Consider the following 20829-nt stretch of genomic DNA (forward strand, 5'->3'; position numbering starts at 1 on the left):
CACAGAATATAATAATAAATGTAATTTATGTATGTGTACAATAATTTACCAATTATTACTGTAGCTATAATTTATCGAATAATTTCTCTGCTCCAGTACTTTATTATAAATTGTGATACACACTGTCTGGCCTCGGTTTTCATACTGTCTCTATTTTATATGAGACCACGAGGGCCCAATGAGCTCGTGTCACCTGCTTGTGCGATGCTTGCGAATGCCCCAAATAGGAAGGATAGACTTCGTCCTGTCCTGATAACAGAATAGTGGTTAAATATATGCCTTTGAGCCAAAAGAGCCTTGGATTGACCTCGTTTTTGTCACTTACTAGTTGTGTGACCTTCAGCAAATTATTTAAAACAGCCCTAATTTCCTCCGTCGTAAAGCGGGGCCACAGTCGTCCTTAACTCCCAGGGCCGAGGCAAGAACGAAAGGGGATGGCCGCCCCGCGCCAGGCCCGGCACGCACAGGCAGGGGAGCTGGGCCCGGGACGGCGAAGCGGCCCGGGGAAGGGCCAGCCCTGGCGTCGTCGTGCCTTCCCCGGCCGGCCCTCCGCCCGTCCTCACTGCGATCGCGGCAGACGCTGGGCCTCAGAGCCGTCACGCAGCTCCACTCCCATTACTGGGATTTCTTCTGTCCGGCCCCTGCCGGAACTGGTTAATGACGGGACCTCCTCGTCTCACCACAGCCTCCGCTTTGCTGTCGCCCGATGCCGAAGCGGTTGTGCCCGCTTGTTTTCTCCCGGGACGGTGACGGTTTCTACGGCGCGGCACCGTCGGGGCAGTAGTCCGAACTCCGCCATCGGCATCAAGAGGTCTGCCCCCCGGGGAGCGGGGAACTACAACTCCCAGACTGCCCCGCGCCGCCGCGCCTGCGTTGAGCGGCCCTGTTCGTAGAAGGAACCCGGGGCGGCGCTCCCGGGGCTAGTGGGTATCGGTCTGTGTCGTGAGCCAGAGGTGCTAGGGCGGGTACTGTGTGCTGTGGCTGTTCCGCAGGTCCAGGCTGAACCGTAGACACAGTCCCCTCCTCTTCCTTCCCCGGACGCGGCCTCGGGGAACGCTCGACGAGGAATGAGAACTCCGGCTTTTGTCCTAGGCCGGCGCGGCGGCCGCTCCGACGCGCGGGGAGACGGGGCCTGAGCCCCGGCCGGCATGAGGAGCGACTCCCCGACCCCTGCGGCCCCGCCCAGGGCGCTCGGGGGGCCCCTGCGGAGCAGCGAGCCGGTGCGCGCCGCCCCGGTCCCGTCGGCGGCCGCGGCCCTGCTGGAGGAGGCGGCCGACCTCCTGGTGGTGCACCTGGACTTCGCGGCGGCGCTGCACGCCTGCGAGCGCGCCCGGCGGGCCCTGGCCGACGGCGCCCCGGCGGAGCAGCCCGCGGGCACGTACGTGTGGCGCCGTGCGTTCCGGGACCGTGGGGAGGGACGCGGGTCCGGGAGGGGCCGTTCCCGGGCTGCTCGCCAGGAACCGTGCGCCTGGATTTCGTTAGTGGTCCTCTCGGAAAGCCTGGTTGGTCATCTTGTTTCCATTCTACAGAGGGGGAAACTGAGGCACTGCACAGTGAGGAAGAAGTGGGCAAGTCGTGTGACAGCTTAGTGGCAACCCTGTTCCAGTGTAGCATGGCCTGACGGGAAGGTAGTGTCACATTATTTCAGTAAGCAGCTGGTGCAAGTCCTCTCCTAGGTACACGGCCCTCCCCCGAGTTGTTCGCTTCTGACCTTGGCTGATGAATGGGAATGGGGTAGAGGGCAGGAGTAGTGTTCTGGTCCTGTTGAAGGATTGGATTAAAGAATCCGAAGAAAACCTTGGCCCTGCGTTGCTCTTTCTAACGCTGCTAGCCTCTTCCGGTAGTTGAGGGCATCGTTTCCCTATGGATTGTAAAGTTGCGTTAGGCCACACTAGGGAGGTGGTGGGTAGAATAGCCAAAGCTGACCCCGGAGGCGGAGGAGCTGGGGAGCCCTGGCTGTGTTTTTAGAGGTTGGTAGGGGCTGACGGGGTCAATGCTGAAGGCTGAGATGCTGGTGCCTGGAGGTGCGCACTAGGTGGCGCTGCACGGCCAGTGGTGGAGTTGTTAACCTGCGCCGGGTGCCGGCCTCGGCAGGCTCCGCTGCAGCTCGCTGCGCTCGCGCGCCGGTGCCGCACGGTGTCCTTTTCCCCTGAGGATTAAATGAACCCTTCCTGTTAATTTAAGCCCGATTTTACCTGGATACAAAGATGTGTGTTGGGCAACAGTTGTTTTCCCTCTAGAAGGTTTACAGAAATTTTTAACCCCTGGGAAAAAAGGCAGTTTTCTCTGTGTCGGGGCCCACGAGAGCAATTGAAGTGGTAAGGCCGCTTGAAGCCTGCTGGGGAGGGTAGAAGTGATGGCTGCTGAGTTGGGAGCTGGCGAGAACAGTCGCAGAGTGCAGGTGGGAACGGAAGTGGAGGGGAAACACTGCTAAACCGGAACTGGTTCTTCTGCTGGCAGCTCCTCGGAGGTGAAATGCTCCCTCTGTGTTGTGGGGATCCAGGCCCTGGCAGAAATGAATCGGTGGCGGGAAGTGCTGTCCTGGGTCCTTCAGTATTACCAGGTTCCTGAAGAGCTGCCCCCCAGAGTCCTGGAGCTGTGGTAGGTCCTTATCGCTGACTCGCTGCATCCGTCCAGGAACAAGAGCGTTTTCACACCATCTCCTGAATCAGTGCCTAATAGCTCCTCTCTTCCACTTCCCTGCCGTTTCCCTCCAAATCGAATTCTTTCCTTGTTTTTTTTTGTTTTTTTCCCCAGACCTCAAAACATAGCAATAAAGGAAGAGGAAAGAAGAATTTAAGAGTGGGGTAGGGAAAAGAGAAAGAGAGGGGACACTGGGAATAGATGTGAAGTGGGATGACAGAAGTGGAGTGTGTCAGCTGAGAGAGCTTCTTGCTACTTCTTAGGAGTTCCTAATTTTTATCAGTGTCAGCATCTGATAGGGAAGGGCTGGGGCTGGGGGAGGGGTTGGATAGGAGAAGTGTGGAGGTTTTGAGAGGTGAAGCAACTGTGGAGCACTGACTGTTCTTTTTTTGGGGGATTGTATTATTTGGGGCTGCAGTGTTCTTTTATACAGCAAAATGCAAGAGCCTGGAGCCATGCTGGAAGTGGTCAGTGCCTGGCTCCAAGACCCAGACAATCAGGGCCTTCCAGAATACAGAGCCTTGGCAGAACTTCACCTGCAGCGGGTTCTGCTGCCTCTGGGCTGCCTGTCGGAGGCTGAGGAGCTGGTGGTGGGCTCTGCAGCCTTCAGTGATGAGCAGCGGCTGGACGCACTCCAGGCCATTAGCACAGCAAGGCAACAGCAGGGACACCAATGCTCTGGCTCTGAGGAGGCCCAGAAACTAAACCAGCAAGGTAGGACATTATCCTTCCGTGGCCTCTGTAAAGTGGAGTTGTGGACTTTCCCCTGGACGTTGGGGTCCATCGTGATGTTCTGGGGAGCTTGCCAGCAATTCTTTGTATGAGTAACATCCAAATCACAGAATAGGAAACCTGTTGACTTGCTTAAAAAGCCAAGCCCTGATCCTCTGAACTTGGCATTGGAAGGAGAATCTCCGTATGGGGAGGTGGTGCCTGGTCTCAGAACCTTGACTCTTGTCTCCTGAAAGTCACCTTCTCCTTGGAATCCTCTCATTAGGTCTCTTGCCTCCACCATGCTGGCCTGGGTGGGGTGTTACTCCTCTAAATGCTGGCCCAAAGACAGACACAGCTGAGGTATGCTTGGGGATAGTCAAAGGAAGATAAGCAACTAAGATTATAACTTGACTTATGAGATAAAAAGTACTTTTCCTCAGCTTGGGCCCCCCGTCCAGCATCCTGTCTGCCTGCACTTACTAGACCTCTTGGGTGTCTTCTTCAGTGATTGGTGTCCACCCCGTTCAGAGGCAGCCCACCTCTGCCCGTTAGAGTGCAGTTTTACAAAATGGCTTCTATAGGGAAACCGCTTTAAGACCCACCACCGTACACCTGGCTAGCATCCTACCAGGGTACCTACACAGGGTTTGGTTGGGTGTGGGAGTTGTTTTGTTACAAAGAGACTTTAAAGGTCCTCTACTCCAGACCCTTCCCTGGACCTTGAATCCTTCTCATCGCTTTCCCTCGAGTGACCATATGGTCTGTATATGAATACTTCCCAGGACAGAAAATTCACCAGCTCCTGAAGCAGCTCATTCCATCTATGGATAGCTCTGTAGGGAAGTTCTTCCTGATGCTGAATTTAAGTTTTTCTCCTGGTATTTTTTACCCACTGATCCTTGTCTTTTCTCTTGGTAATGTATACAATAGGCCTAATCCCTTTTTTACATGAAAGCCCTTCAGCTATTAGGAGACTGTAATCCTGTTCTCCAAAATGTTTTCTTTTGGGTGCTTAAGAACATGCACTTGTTGAGATAGGATCACTTCTTTGCAAATAGGTTGTTGGCTTCAGGGATTCCCTGTGGCTACCCAAACCCTCTGCCCCTCTACTCCCTGGGGAGGAAGGGGAGGAAAGGGGTTTGATGCCAAGTTCTGTACCTTTTGCTCTACTCTTACCATCAAGCTCAAAGCTCAGAAGCAGGGAAGCTGATTCTCATGACTTCTTCTGAAGTTATGCTCTGTCTCCCTGGCCAGGCTCCTTCTCCCACAAGTTTCTGTCACTATTGCTGTTGCTTCGCCGGCTTTGGGACTTTGCAGTGAGCCACTTCTTTTCCCTGCCCTTCAAAAAGAGCCTCCTGGCCGCCTTGATCCTCTGCCTCTTGGTGGCAAGGTTTGATCCAGGTAAGTGAAGCCTGCCTCCCCTCCCACCTTTCCTGGGGAAGTGGCAGTTGACAGGAGCTGGGCCCATGGGAACCCTCCAGGGGATGGAGCTACCTCCTGAGTCTCTTCTAGAAGGAGCGGTTGCTGGACCCGGACAAGAGTCAGCCCCAGCCCACCTAGAAGGAGTCCGTGAGAGCAATCTGGAGAAAATCCACTCTACCCTGTTCACCCTTGAATGTTGACTCTGGGCTGTTTAGTTATCTACTGTATCCAGGGGTGAACACTGAGTAGAACCTCAGAATTTAAAAGAGAAAATCTTATCATAATGTCTAAAAAAATTTGTGTTAATTTAAAGCATATTAAATTGTAGAAATATGTATACATTTTAGAAAATGTGGAAAATATAGAAAAGTATAAAGAAGAAAACAGAAATCACCTATATGCCTGCTATTGTAATGGTTATACTTTCAGTCTTTTTCTATGGATATAGATACAATTTTGCATGTCATAAATATTCTTTAAAACGTAGCTTTAGGTGGCTAAATAATATTCCAATTTACAGAAGCTTCCATAATTGATTTAATAGCTCCCTATTGTTGGACATTTGATTATTTCTTACTGTTTTCTGCCGTGCTGTGAAGCATGAAGCAGACATGAGCTTCCTAAGTGCTACTGGGAATGACCTTGTTGTTTCCTGAGGATTAACTCCTCAGACGGGTGAGCATTGGGCCAAAGGTTAGGCCCTCACTATTTTAGGTTTTTGTGTGTGTTACTCTGTGTGAGTTATGATCTAATCTCTACTCTTCTCATGAATTTAGATTTAGAATAGAATTGTATAACTTTCAAAACTGAAGGGAAAGGGATCGGCCCCGTGGCCTAGTGGTTAAGTTTGCTGCGCTCTGCTTTGGCGGCCTGGGTTTGGATCCCGGGTTCGGACCTACACCACTCGTCTCTCAGTGGCCATGCTATGGTGGTGGCTCACATAGAAAATTGGGGAAGATTGGCATAGATGTTAGGTCAGGGTGAATCTTCCTCAGCAAAACAAAACAAAACAAAACTGAAGGGAAAACTGGAAACCCTTATTCCAGTCCCTTCATTTTTGTCTTTTGGGTGGGAAACCTCGGAACCAGAGAGAAAAGTGACTAGCCCAGGGTTACACAAACAATTTGTCTATTTTCAAAACTGCTGGTTCTTGGTTTAATCTTTAGATCTTCCCGCGTCCCCATGCCCCTCTCTCTCCTTCCATGAGCTCTTTGTGCACAGCTCACAGTCGTCTTTTAACCCCTTTGCTGAACACTGAGCAGGAGTGCCCACTGAACAGCTCTGTCTGCTTTAGGAAGAGTCCCTCATTAGCTCTCAGGAAAGCTAAGGGTAGTTTGTGTTCATTCCTGTCCACCCTCTAACTTTCTACTTTGTTCCAGAGACTTGATAAAAATTTAGAGAATTTTTTTATGGTTCTTATAAGCCCTTTAGTCTCATAAAATCTGGTCTCCTAAGTGGGGATGGCAAGGGGCCATTTGAACTTGCTGTTTCTAAGGGTGCTCAGAGCTGCTGCTTTTTTTTTTTTTTTGTGAGGAGGACTAGCCCTGAGCTAACATCTGGTGCCAGTCCTCCTCGTTTTTCTTGAGAAAGATTGGCCCCGAGCTAACATCCGTGCCCATCTTCCTCCACTTTATATGGGACGCTGCCACAGCATCGCCTGACAAGCGGTGCATTGGTGCGTGCCCGGGATCCGAACCTGCGAACTCCGGGCCGCTGAAGTGGAGCGCGCGCACTTAACCGCTGTGCCACTGGGCCGGCCCCCTCAGAGCTTCTTGAAAGTGCCCTGGCCCAACGGCCCTGACTGTTGGTGGCAGTCTTGACTTATTGCAGTGGTGGTGGCTTGGGAGTGGAGAACCCACGACTGGGCCACAATTAGAACTTGGTAGAAAGGATATAAAGAGGGCAGATTGTCAATAGCTTTCTGTGAGAAATAACATTTTTCTTTTTAGGAAAGAAAAAAAATCAGTTAAAAAAATCAGTAATTCAAATAAGGAAAACAAACAAGCCAGCTCAGCTTTAATTCCAAAGAGGTAGCTTTTGCTTCATTTTTTTTTCAATATAATTAACTTATGATAAAAATAGGTAATACTGTCACTAGCTCTAAATTTAAAAGATGCAAAAAGGAATGTAATGAAAAGTCTGTTCCCAAATTTACCTCCCAGAGGTAGCCACCATTACCAGTTTTTGTATTTCAAAAAGTTGGATTAAAACATAATAAATTTGGATCAGCAAACTTACGGTCACTGTAATCCAAGTAAAGAAAATATATCCCAGAGGATACATCCTAGAGAAAGTGAAATTCTTTATTGTTGGGGAGGGGAGGAGGAGCAACTATCATTAGGCATCAAAATACGCTTTAAAAAAATCATGCCTTCTCCGAAGGCGGTAGAGTTTCCAAGGGATGGGACGTGGGGCTGCGTGTGGTGGGAGGGAGGGAAGCACACTGACCACAGTCTTTCCTTTTCCCTGCAGCTTCTCCTGCTTCCCTGCCCTTCCTGTACAAGCTGGCTCAGCTCTTCCATCGGATCCGGGAGGCCGTGTTTCCTCCTCTCGGCCAGCTTCCCATCCATGACTGAGGGGTCTTCCTCACTCACCTCACCTCTCTGCCCCTCATGTCTGCGACGACAGAAGCAGAGTAACTCATCCGTGTCAGCCTATTTGTTTTGCTGGCTGGTTCCCTGTAGGAGTGGAGCCAGCCTGATTCTAGAAAGAGCTGATCCAGTCAGGTGAACTGTATCTTGCTGCCTGAATGCTCTCTCCCTCGCACCACACTTTGGCTTGTGTTGGTAGGTAATGTGGAAACAGAGTGGGGCCAGAGAACACAAGTCCTCCAGAAGAGTCCCCCCCCCCATATTCCCAGAGGCCCCTTGTGAAGGAGGAGTTCGGGAAAGGAGAGTGCGTTCATGAACATTCCATCTTCTTGGCAAAGGCACAGGGTGGATTTTTCAGGTCAGGGTGTTAATGAAACTGGAAGTTCAGGAAGTCCAGTCTGATGGAGTGATCCTTGGCCTTTCACTTCCTTGAAAAACTTACCTCTGAAAATCGCCCTACAGGGCAGGCACTTGAGTAGTCAGAGTGAGATCTGAGAAAGCCTCTTTCTTTTCTGTGCTCCTCTCCACAGATCTGGTTTAGCTATTTATCAGTATTCCGTTCCCATGGTTTTGCGATAGGCTCGAAGCTGCTTGGGCCCTCTCTCTGTTCAGACCAGGGCCTGGCTTTCAGAACCACCTGGGTGACCGCTGAAAACAAAGTAAGGCTGCTCAGCTCCCCTCACTGGGTAAGTGATCTTGTGTGGTGCCTCTCAGGCTTCAGCTCAGTTTTCCAGGTTGTCAGTGGCCAAGCCCTGCTCTATTACACTCGGTGTGTCTCCTGCCCTTTCCCTGCTGTCAGCCCTTTCCCCCTGCTCTGCAGTAGTAGTTTTGTACCTTGTCTGATAGCTTTTGGACCAGGTTCTGCCTGTGTCCTTGCCTCCTTGGTATGCCTCCTTGGTTGCTGGTTCCTCCCTTTCTATATCCTGTTGTTCTAGTTATATTCTATTGTTTGTATAATGCACAAGTTTTTCTGCTCGTGGGGCCTTGGAAAGTAGGCCAGCCTCAGAGGCTGATGAGCTGAAAATGGAACTGGGTAATCAGGTGAGCTAGAAGCCGTGTGCGGAGGGGTTGGGCAAAGGGGAGACATGGGTTTTGAAGGCAATGAACAATTTTATTCATTGTTGTGGGGAGGAGGCATTGGGGCTTGAGCGTTTGAGTAGCTGAATGTTTCACTGTTTTCTGTCACTGGCTATAAGAGTCTTACATGTCTCTGTGCAAGTAAATGTAGAACTGCTGTCAGGGTGTGAAAGGCTTCCAGCAGGAGCCAGCCTTTCTGCAGCTGAAGGCCAGCAAACTACCCCTGCTGGGACCTCCGGCAGTGTTGATGCCAAAAATATGGGAGGTGCTTGTTAGCTTTTCATAGGCTGAGTTTTAGGAGTTGCAAGTCAACAACTTCTCTTTAGTAAGATGGGTAGAGTAAGTAAACTTCACAGGCCCTTGGGAAATTAAGTCCCTGGGGTGTGGTCCAACTCTGTAGGAAACATATGGGCTTTTAAATAGTTAAGAACCCTGGGGAGAGGAAGGGAGGCAGGTAAGCTTTGAGATCTCTCTCCTTTAGAATGATTTCTTAAAATGAAAATCTGGTCCTGTTCACTACCCTGGATAAAACTCCTTAACGACTTCCCATGGCCTCCAGGGTAAAACCCAGATTCTTCTTCATGGAATTGAAGGCCCCTTATGCACTGGTTTGGGCTGACACCTCCACTTTCATATGGGGCCTCTGATCTGTATGCACGCTGCCCTCCATCTGCTTAGCCAGTCACAGTCTCTGAACACTGTGTGCTCCCCCACACTTCTGTGCCTTTCATACATGCTGTTCCCTCTGGAAGGTCTGGCCTCCCTTTTTGCTTGGTGAGCTCCTCAACCTTCCAGACTTACTCAAGGGTTACCTCTGGGAATCCTTTCCCCATGTCCCCTGCTTCCAGGCCCCTATTTCATATCCCTTCTGTGATAGTGACCCAGTGGCCTTATAATTGTGAAATTCTTCGTTGCCTCCAGTAACTGTGAGCCCCCTGAAGCGAGGAGTGTGGCTTGTTGCAGTGTTTGCGGTCGGGTCTGGATCCCTGCTCCGCCTCTCACAAGGTGTGTGGCTGCTAGAAAGGGATTGCACCTCTCAGCCTCAGGGTTCTCATCTGTAATTTAGTTCTTTTCTCATAGGGACTTTTGGATGAGTAAATGAGATCTTTATGAAGTGCTTAGTGTGTTATCCTGCCCCAAGTAAGAGCTCCTGTGAGGGCTAGCTGTATCCCCATTGCCCAGCCGAGTGCCTGGGGATTAGAGGTGTTCAGAGGTGTTTAAATGAATGAGTTGATATGACTGACATGACAAGAGATCTGTGTGCTTTTGGTGAGCGTGTGGATTTTGTATTGTGAAACTCGGAGGATACAGAAGACCTGGCTGCCCAGCTCACTTTTCTGTTCTCTGCCCTGAAGTTCCCCAGTACTGTTCTGCTAGGCCTCTAGGTCCTCCGTTTTACGTTTGTCTTGAACTCTTCAGAGTTGTCCTCCTAGTCAGACAAGGAACTCAGAGCCAAGACTGCTCCGATGATGGTGCCCTTTCCTGAGGATGCACGCTGGTACTCAGATCAATATCTTTAATTCTGGGCTTAATGGGGTCAGGAGCAGAGTGAGGCCTTCCTTGTTAAGACGTTTAAGTGCTGTGCTGTCCACCACGCTAGCCATTGGCCACATGTGGCTTTTGAGCACTTGAAGTGTAGCTGGTCTAAATCCAGATGTCCTGTAAATGTAAAATACACACCAGCTCTCGAAGACTTAGTGCTAAACAAGGAATGGAAACAATAATTTCTATATTGATTGCATGTTGAAATGACAATATTTTGGATATATTGGGTAAAATAAAATCTATTATTAAAATTAATTTCGCTTGTTTCTTTTTTGGTGGGCCTGCTAGAATGTTTAAAATGACATCTATGGCTTGCATTATATTTCTGTCAGACAGCGCTGTTGAACACAGCCAGTACACGTCAAGTTCAGAGCGGATGGAAATCAGAGAGGCACGTGGAATTTTGAGGATGGTAGGTCTGGAACGATCATTTGTTATAGCCCCCTTCTCTTTAAGTTAAGGAAAAAGAGATTTGCCCCAAGTCACATAGCCTGAAGAAGACCAAGGTCTGCTGACCCTCGAGTCTAGTGTTCCTTTCTCTTCTCCACGATTCTGACTCACTTGCCGCTAAAATCAGTCACTCTCTGCCTGAAGTTCATTGTTATTATGCAAGTGTGTCTGGGAGAGGTGACTTCAGCTGGAGCTAGTTGATTACAGGGTTCTGAGAGGATACAACATAGAACAGATACTTTAAAATTTAGGGATGCTAAGGAGAGCAGTAACGGGTATACTCTTCTGTGATCAGACGGGAGGCTGGGAAAGATGGAGTGAGGTGGAGAGCAGAAATTAGGCTACTGTGCGTCATCACAGGGATGGAGGTAGGCGGGCCACAGAACAGATGGTGCTGGAGGAGGATGTCGGGTTCTGCTCCCAGAAAGGGAGTTTGAAGGGACTGAGGAATGATTTCATAGCTTTGTGCAGGTGTTTGCACGTGTGTATGCAGACTGTTTTAAAAATATATTTGAGTTTTATATATATGGTCCAGAATTCATAAGTTACAAGAGGGAAGTCATGGAAAAGAAAGTCTTTTTTCCACTCCAATTCACATCTCCCAGTTTGCTGCCCAGAGGCCACCGCTGGTGCCAGTCTGTTTATCCTTCCAGAGCTAATCTCTGATATTAAGCTTTTCTTTCTCTTACACAAGTGATGGCATACCACACACTGTGCCGCACTTTTTAAAAACGTGATTAATCTTGGATGTTTGTTCCTTATCAACTCAGAGAGAGCTGCCTCTTTCTTATTAGCTACGTGGTATTCCATTGTCTGAGAGGCTCACAGGGTTTGAACCCCTGCACCCTTTCCTTTTTTATATACCGAAACCTCTCTGCCCTCTCCTAAGCTTAGAAGCACAGCAACCCTGGGTTTAAGATTAACATGTAATGGTCATGCCTCTTTACTATGCTTCCTGGCAAACACAGCAGTCTGTTCAGCCTGCCTGGTCATTACTGCAGCCAAGTGGGGAGATAAGAGCCGGCCCTTTCACGGTCTGAACACTCCATTTTTTTCTTAGTCTGGAATGGCACTCAAGCAGCCTCTGCCATCTGGTTAAATCAGCCAGAAAAAGGGCAGAAAGAAAGGCCTGAGATGAATTGCAAATAGGGCCCCTATCCACTAGCTCAGCCTCTTCCCTTGCGTGAAGCCTCTGGGCTAGTGGACTTGTACCTCTGGCACCCACAGGTGGGGCCTGCTGTCATTCTGCTAATTTTACTCTCTGGATTAGTTAGGCAAGCTTCCTGCAGGCTGGCCAAGGCCTCCCTCACCACCCTGGCGTAGCACCTCTTTGGAACTTAACACGTGGAGTGTTTATGGTAGGGCCCTTTTACTTCTCTGCCTCTAGAAACCTTAGTGTTTTGGACTGTAAGAAGCTAAATTAAAGGCAATGGGCACAATATCTTTAGCAGCCTATGAAGTCCCTGTCTGTGCCATTCCTCCAGTGATGAAGTAGGGATCCAGATATTGTTTTCCAGCCTCTCGACCTGTTGATAAATATTTTTCATGTCTTAAACCAGTGCATATATGTTTTAGAAAATACTTAAAAATTGCCTAAAAGCAAATATGGGACTTGTGATCCCACCACTCAGAGATAACTACTGCTAATATTAGTTGATTTTCTTTTAGTTTTATTTTTTTAAATATCCAACCCTCTTGGTAGCCCCGCTGCTTGAGAACCTGTGAAAAAAATGGCTGTTTGCAGATGATAAATAAATGGCAAGCGATAAGATATATTGGAGCACCTGAGGAAGCCATTTGGGGTAAAACTAATTCGGCCTGAGTTTGTGTTTCCAACAGGGCCTGTTGCCTTCAAGCATGCGTTGTGTATCTGCTTTACCATGTCCCAAAGAGAAGAGTAAATGCCCTTAAGATAATGATGCAACTTTCCCCCACGTTGGTATTTCCTTAAGGATAAGCATTTCTCCCTAGGCTAGGATTTGATTGCTGCACTCATCCTGTGACCACCCAGCTCGAGACAACAGACCTGACACCAGCCACGCCCATCGAGACAGCAGAGCTGCTCCCTGCTGTGTCCATCAATAGCTATATATAGGACAACCTGGCAGGGTGATCTTGTGGCTATTGTAAAAGGGACACTGCAATCTGATGTGATACATGCTCTTTGACGGTATATAACCGCTCTGTACACCCTACTTCTTTGGTGCCTTTCCTTCCTTAGGGAAGGAAGGCCCAGGGCCATGGTCCTCAAAAGTTGGCTCATAATAAACTCACCCCAATTTTGATTTATAGATTGGTTATGGATTATTTACATCGACACAGACAAACCTGTTTGTGCATGAGAGGGACTAACTGGCTCAGCTAGAAGTCCTCTACTAAAGAGAGGAGATGATCTAGGAGAGGGTGGGTTGGGGGACAAGAGACTGGAGCACTCTGTTCTTTTTCTGTGGTGGCTGAAGAGCTGGAGGTATAAGTAGAATGTGGAATGCCTACTGGTGCCCACTTTCCCCAACAGGGCCAGATCCTAATAGGTGGGGTTGGGGTTTTATGACCCATTTCTAATTTTTATTTTTAAGAAATGCTTTTTTTTTTTTTTGAGGAAGATTGGCCCTGAGCTAACATCTATTGCCAACCTTCCTCCTTTTTTTTTTTTTTTTTTTCTTTTTTCTCCCCAAAGCCCCAGTAGATAGTTGTATGTCATAGTTGTACATCCTTCAAGTTGCTCTGTGTAGGACGCCACCACAGCATGGCTTGATGAGTGGCGCATAGGTCTGCGCCCAGGATCTGAACCAGCAAACCCTGGGCCGCCGAAGCGGAGCACACAAACTTAACCGCTCTGCCACCGGGCCGGCCCAGACCCACTTCTAATTTTAATCCTGACCCGAGCTCCTATTTAACACTATTTCCCACCTCCTATTTTTCAGCAGTCTTTTTGAAACTTTTAACATCTCCTTGTCACTTTTGTACTATCTGAGGCAGGAACTGATAAGTATAAGATAATGTTTGGAGACTTGGTTGAAAAACAAAAGGATTTTTGCCGAAGTATAGAAAAAAGTCACTTTAACAATAACATCAACATTATATATATGGAGAAGTTCCTTGGGTAGAAAACCAAATTGTATGGTCTTTACAATGTAACCAACAGGTTCTCACCCTCAGAGATACATTAAGTTCTAGAAAAAGACATTCATCCTTTTATGTAAAAGGCTTGTTTTCCAAATGTGGTAGAGCATCATCCCTTCTTTGGCTCCTTGCTCTGTCTCTAACTTCTCTGACTCCTTTTCTGTTTCTTCAGCTGGCTTGTCTTTTTCTTTCGCCTTCAGACTTGGAGTGAGTGTACCCTTAGGGCTCTGCCCACAGCTCTTCTCTTTGTACCTGTTCTCTCTTGGCAAGTTTTTCTCGTTTCATGGATTCAACTATCTCCTTTATCTGAATGACACCCAGTCTCCAACTCCATCTCTCACCTCCAGGGTTTGTCTAATTATATTTCCAACTGCAGAGAAAACCTGGATCCACATTCCTTCTCCCCTCCTGAAGTCCCCTACCCAGAGTCTTGGCCTTCGTTCTTATTGCTGATTGGCTTCAACCCCCAACCCACTCAAGCCCTATGTTCTCCCTTGTACTTCGTGTTTCCCTAGTCGGTTTATCCTTCAGATCTCAACTTACTGCTCAGTCAGATGTCTCCATCTATGAAGCCTTCACTGGCCACTCGCACTCTTACAATGATATTTCTCTTTTTAGCCAGTCTCTTGCACTTAATAGCCAAACGTTTCATTTCACTAAGTCAGTAGATACTTGTTTTGTTCTTTAACCGTTTTAGGGGGTCATAGCTTGTCTCTCCAAATTGATAAAAGCCTTTTGTGTGGGGCAGGGACCATGTCTTCAAATGCTAATAACAATAGCTAACATTTGTAAGGTACTTACAATGGGCCAGGCACCATTCTAAGCACGTTACATATATTAACTAATTGAATCTTATAACAAACCAACGAGATAGATATTATCATATCTATTTTAGAGACAACAAAACAGACACAGAGGGGTTAAGTAACTTGCCCAATTGTCCCACAGCTATTAAGTGGTAGAGCTGGGATCTGAACCTGGGCAGACTGGCACCAGCATTCATGTTCTTATATCCCCTACAACACCTAGAATGAGGCGATGCATGTAAGAGGCCATGTACTGTAGGTTTGTTGGATGAACTTGGATTTAGCCTTGGGAATTAAGGAAGGAAGAAATAGAAGCATCAAAAGTTGGTGAGCCCAAGGCAAGTGTCAGGGCTGTGGAGGTGGAGGTTGGGGAGGAGGAAGGACACAGTGCTTTGGCATCTGTTTTAGCTGTGTCATTGCTTGGCTCATTGTGGAGGGAAAGAGCAGGCAGTGTTCGTTTTCAAATGTACCAGTGATGACAAAGACAGCCAGGTGGGTGTCCTTCGGTGTAGATATAAGTACAAGCTGGTGGTTCCATCGGATGATGCATGGTAAGACAAGCTCTTGGTTACCAGCAGCCTCAGCCAGATCCCAAGGAATGGAGTGCTTTCTCTGAAAGGAAGCCACTCTGTGTCTCTGACCCCTTTCAAAGTGTTGTCTGAGAGTTCTGCTCACCCTTCCTTGTCCATTGCAAAGCTGGAGAGCAGCTAAAATTGCCTTGTTACTCTAGAAGGGTCACTCTACCCATTCCAAGTCTCCCTGCACATTTGGGCTCTGGGAGAAGGATAGCAGCCTACTCCCAGCAGGTACCCACTGCTCTGGAACATTCTGAGGATTCTACCCCCTCTTGTCTTAGGACTAATTACTGTTCTGTCCCGTTCGCGGATTTCATGATCTCCTGGGTGACAATTAGTTGTTTCAGAGGTGCTAAAGACAATGGCTGAAAGACATGCCCTGTTAATGCTCCCAGGAAGCACATGAAGTTTTACAAGGCTTTTTTGGAGAAACAAGGTCTAAACCCAATGGAGTAATTTTGCTGTATAAGTGGGAGTGTGGACCCTGGGACCATGATGCCTGAGTTCATATGTTGGCTCCCCTACTTTGACCTTGGGCAAGTCATCTTTCTTGTGCCTTAGTTTCTTTATCTGTAAAATGAAGATAATAATTGCATTACTTCATGGGTTTGTTGTGAGGATTAAATGGTACTAACATGTGAACACTTAAAGTGCGTGGCATAGAAGGAGCAAGTGCTAGCTGTTATTATTGTTGCCTTTGATTAAGTGTGGGATGTGGGAGGGGAGAGTCAGGAGTGCTAGAATCCAGAATCACATATACATCGTACCACAAAAAAGGTAGCCTCCCGATTGCCAGGTTCTCAGCATGGGAACTAATGTTTGCAGATGACTCTACTTACTTAGAGAAGCACTAAGCCTCTTTTGTATGTTCATTGAAGAATATATTTAATTTGCTGAACATGCAGTACATTCATATAGTTTTTAGAGAAATTCTTTTATTGAGAACATAACAGATTATAACATTGTGAAATTGCAAGGGTACATTATTATTTATCCGTCACCATACATATGTGCCCCTTTATCCCTTATGCCTATCCCCAACCCCCTTAGCCCCTGGTAACCACTAACCTGTTCTCTTTATCCATGTGTTTGTTATTCTTCCACATATGAGTGAAATCATGTGGTGGTTGTCTTTCTCTCTCTGGCTTATTTCTCTTAACATCATACCCTCAAGGTCCATCCATGTTGTTGCAAATGAGATGATTTTGTCTTTTTTTATGGCTGAGTAGTATTCCATTGTATATATATACCACATCTTCTTTATCCATTCATCTGTTGATGGCCAGTTGGGTTGCTTCCACGTCTTTACTATTGTGAATAATGCTGCAATGGACATAGAGGTGCATAAGTCTCTTTGGATTGTTGATTTCAGGTTCATTGGATAGATTCCTAGTAGTGGGATAGCTGGATCATAGGGTATTTCTATTTTTAATTATTTTAGGAATCTCCATACTGTTTTCCATTGTGGCTGCACCAGTTTGCATTCCCACCAGCAGCGTATGAGTGTTCCCTTTTCTCCACATCCTCTCCAACATTTGTTACTTTTTGTCTTGGTGATTATAGCCATTCTAACGGGTGTAAGGTGATATCTCATTGTAGTTTTGATTTGCATTTCCCTGATGATTAGTGATGTTGAACATCTTTTCATGTGCTTGTTGGCCATCTGTATATCTTCTTTCGAAAAATGTCTGTTTAGGGGCCAGCCCAGTGGTGTAGGAGTTAAGTTCGTATGTTCCAATTTGGCAGCCCAGGTTTCACTGACACGGATCCCTGGTGTGGACCTACGCACTGCTCATCAAGCCATGCTGTGGCGGCATCCTATATACAAAAAATAGAGGAAGACTGATACAGACGTTAGCTCAGGGACAGTCTTCCTCAAGCAAAAAGAGGAAGATTGGCAATAGATGTTAGCTCAGGGCCAATCTTCCTCACCAAAAAAAAAAAAAATCTATTCATATCCTCTGCCCATTTTTTCTTTTTGCTGAGGAAGATTTGCCTTGAGCTAACATCTGTGCCAGTCTTCTTCCACTTTATATGTGGGTTGTTGCCACAACGTGGCCAATGAGTGGTATAGGTCCGCACCCAGGATCTGAACCTAGGCTGCTGAAGTGGAGTGCGCCGAACTCAACCACCAGGCCACAGGGCTAGCCCCCTCTGCCCATTTTTTCATCAGGTGGTTGTTTTTTTTTTTTGTGAGGAAGATCAGCCCTGAGCTAACATCCATGCCAGTCCTCCTCTTTTTGCTGAGGAAGACTGGCCCTGGGCTAACATCTGTGCCCATCTTCCTCCACTTTATATGGGACGACGCCACAGCATGGCCTGACAAGTGTGCATCGGCACGCATCCGGGATCCGAACCCGGGCCGCCAGCAGCAGAGCACGCGAACTTAACCACTACACCACGGGGCCGGCTGCTGCTTGTTTTTTTGTTGTTGAGTTTTATGAGTTCTTTATATATTTTGGAAATTAACCCCTTGTTGGATATATGATTTGCAAATATTTTCTCCTAGTTGGTGGGTCCTCTTATCATTTTGTTCATGGTTTCCTTTGCCTTGTGGAAGCTCTTTAGTCTGATGAAGTCCCATTTGTTTATTTTTTCTTTTGTTTCCCTTGCCTGAGTAGACGTGGTATTTGAAAGGATGCTGCTAAGACTGATGTCAAAGAGCGTACTGACTGTATTTTCTTCCAGGAGTTTTATGGTTTCAGGTCTGTAAGACAGGAAATGCTTTCTATTCATTCAAACAACCCTGTTAAAGAAAACCCATGAAAGTGAAATTATCTCTATTTTCTCTTCGATGTACAGTCATATTTGTTCATTATAAATCCATATCTACTACTTTGAGTTCTGCGGTTTTCCAGCTACTATCATCATCTATTCAGTGTCCAACATCGTCTACTTCCTTACTATATGTATTTGTTTCCTGTGGCTGCTGTAATAAATTGCCACAAACTGGGTGGCTTAAAACAACAGAAATTTATTCTCTCACTGCTCTGGAGGCTAGAAGTCCAAAATCACGGTGTCTCCCTCTGAGGGCACTGGGGAGAATCCTTGCATGGGGTCTTCCAGCTTCTGGTGGCTCTAAGCATGCTGGGCTTGTGGCAGCATGACTCCAGTCTCTGTCTTCATCTTCACTTGGCCTTCTTCTGTGTCTCTGCGTCTTCTCCTTGTCTGTCTCCTATAAGGGCACTTGTCATTGACTTTAGGACCCACATTAATCCAGGATAATCTCATCTTGAGATCCTTAATTACATCTGCAAAGACCCTTATTCTAAATAAGGCGACGGTCTGAGGTTCTGAGTGGACATATCTTCTGGGGGCCACACTTAAACCCCTAACTCCCTGTGCAGTATTTGTCAGCTGTTTCAGTTTTTTTCCAGCTTTTTGCTTATATAACAGCTCTAACAGATTGCATATGAAAATGCCATAAAATAGTACCATTATTTTCCTTGTGGGTTATTTTCTTGGGATAGTTTTCCCAAGGGGATTTGCAACATAAATGGTGAGAACAGTTTTCTAGTTTGTTTAACATACTGCCAGGGTGTGGTCCAGAAAGACCGGATCACTTTGCATTCCCATAGCAATACGTGAAATAATTGAAAAAACAAAAAAGAGATAATTCAACCAATTGTTTCAGTGTCTGACAGGAGGGAAATAACCAACAAGTGAAGAATTAACTCTATACAGAATGCCAAGGCCTTGGAGAGAAGAAGATAATGACCCGACTGCTTCGTCTTTCCTCCGGTGCCACTTTATCCCACAAGATCTTTTGGTGCTGTCTTAGGAGCTGGCAGCTGAAGCAGGTGGTTACTTGGTCTGTAACAGAGCCTTAGAGGCAGTGAAGGTAAAGGCTTCAGCGCTGGCCTCTGATCAGCTTGGGCCAATTTATGAAGGAGATGAGTTTTTTCTTAGTTCCCCAACCTCAGCATTCTCTGCACTTTGCTAGTCTGTCCTGGACCCCCAACCTAAGCACGCACTGCCTCATGTTCTCACTGCCTTCTCTTTCTGCTGAGTTCTACGTGACCCACTGATGTTAGCCTAAAGGGTTGCCCCCTCCCAGGGGAGGTGAGTTTAACAAGGATCAAAGGTGAAGCTATAGAGACAATGCTCTGAAATGTGCCATTTCTGACATCAACCCATTGGGAGGAGTGGAGGGAAGAATCACGGCCAGTAGGAAAATATTGCCTGCCCCAACTGAAGACAAAACAACCCAGACTCTCCAAGGTTGGTTTTGGAAGGAGACTGGCCTGGGAGAAGGGCCAGCTGGATTGTGTGGCTCCAAATTTGTCCCAAGATTCACCTTTTCTCTGGTGGTCTCTTGATGATTATGGCTGCTGCAACCATGCAGCCCTCACTTTATCTGTGATTACTGTGGCAAAAAATGCCTACCCTCCCTTTCTCTTAGTGCCCTGCAGCATATGAGAAACAAGCTTGGCATATTAATATTTAAATGTGAGTGTACTTAGGGCTAGGGGTAACCAAAGTTAAATAAATACGGCAAGTACCTTGATAAATAAATGACAAGCAATAGGATATATCAGAATATATGAGGAAGCCATTTGGTATAAAACTAATTCGGCCTGAACTTGTTTTTCCAAAAGGGCCTGACATGACCGTTGAGCATGCATTGTATATCTGCTTTAAGTATTTACTGTGTCACAAAGACACGAACAATGCCCTTAAAGATAAGGATGTAAATTTCCCCACATTGGCATTTCCTTAAGGACAAGCATCTTTCCCTAGGCTAGGGATTGATTGCTGACCTGCTGTATTCTAGGAAATGCCAGCACAGCAATCTCGTGATTATTGTAAAAGGGACATTCCAATCATATGTGATACATGCTTTTTGACGGTATATAACCACTCTGTACACCCCACTTCTTTGGAGTGCTCCCTTCCTTTGTGAAAGGACTCTCCCGGGCTATATGGTCCTCAGATCTGGCTCATAGTAAACTCACCCCAATTTTGATTTATAGATTGGTTATGGATCATTTGCATTCACAACCTACATTCAGATAATCTGATTATAAAATATAGTTTGCTCTTTGGAATTCCAGGCTCACCCCAGCAGTGTAGGTACCTGGAAATTAACAGATCTTTCTTGTGTCTCTTCCACTGGGCTCCCAGTTTCCCCCCACCTGGTAAACTCTGTCTTTAATACCCACCCACTAGAGCACCACCCTAGGAATGTGGACTCTTGAAGTCTAAGATAAGAGAACGAAGACAAGCCCTCCGTATCTCAGGTTTGTCCTTCCAGTTCCAGTTTACAGGTGATGATTAAACATCTGAGCTCAGCCTCTGGCGTCAGACTCCCTGAGTGCAAACCCCAGCTCCATCTCTTACCGGTTGTGTGATCAGGAATAAGAGTTAACATTTATAAATATCAAAATTCTTCATCTGTAAAATGGGGATAATAGAAATTTTAATTTCACAGGTTTGTTGTGAGGACTAAAAGAGGTAAGCCCTTAGCACAGTGTTTAGCACATAGAAAGTGCTCAGTGTCAGGATAGTGTATAAATAATAGGTATATAAATATCATGAAGACCAACTCTTCTCCTGGGTGATTGATAGAAATTACATTACCCCCTATGCAAATGGGTGTGGCTCAACTTTTTAGGCTATCAGTATACTGTATTTGAGAATGTGACCCCACAGCACAAAAACTCATGCAAGAAGAAATATGTTCACACATAGTACCTGGAATGTAGTGGAGGTGGAGTTATTTCTTTACAAGGCCTAAATCACATTGTATGCGATTGCTTTCTCATAAATAGCCCAGATTTGACTTCAGTTTTACCACCTGCAAAAAGGGGACTGTATTTGTCAGGGTTCTCCAGAGAAACAGAACCAATAGGAGATATATCCTATTCTATATGTATATGTATA

General features: G+C 46.8%; 2 protein-coding genes across 3 annotated transcripts in view; both read left to right on the forward strand.

Moving 5' to 3' along the window:
- Nucleotides 1-900: 900 nt before the first annotated feature.
- On the forward strand, nucleotides 901-7599 carry PEX26 (peroxisomal biogenesis factor 26). Its single transcript, XM_058559182.1, has 5 exons — nucleotides 901-1378; nucleotides 2461-2601; nucleotides 3062-3357; nucleotides 4612-4758; nucleotides 7252-7599. The coding sequence occupies exons 1-5, from the start codon at nucleotides 1149-1151 to the stop codon at nucleotides 7353-7355; spliced, it is 918 nt and encodes a 305-aa protein (XP_058415165.1). The 5' UTR covers nucleotides 901-1148; the 3' UTR covers nucleotides 7356-7599.
- Nucleotides 7600-8723: 1124 nt separating this feature from the next.
- TUBA8 (tubulin alpha 8) overlaps nucleotides 8724-20829 on the forward strand; it is a 32803-nt gene continuing 20697 nt past the window's right edge. Inside the window, exons 1-2 of one of the 2 annotated variants that reach the window (XM_058559180.1) lie at nucleotides 8724-9452; nucleotides 10325-10404. In XM_058559180.1, the coding sequence (XP_058415163.1) occupies nucleotides 10369-10404 (36 nt within the window). In that variant the 5' untranslated portion in view covers nucleotides 8724-9452; nucleotides 10325-10368. The remainder of the gene's footprint in view (nucleotides 9453-10324; nucleotides 10405-20829) is intronic. The other variant, XM_058559181.1, reaches the window with a different exon arrangement.

Source organism: Diceros bicornis, chromosome 17 (genome assembly GCF_020826845.1).
Source record: "Diceros bicornis minor isolate mBicDic1 chromosome 17, mDicBic1.mat.cur, whole genome shotgun sequence".
In the NCBI taxonomy this organism is placed as follows: Eukaryota; Metazoa; Chordata; class Mammalia; order Perissodactyla; family Rhinocerotidae; genus Diceros; species Diceros bicornis.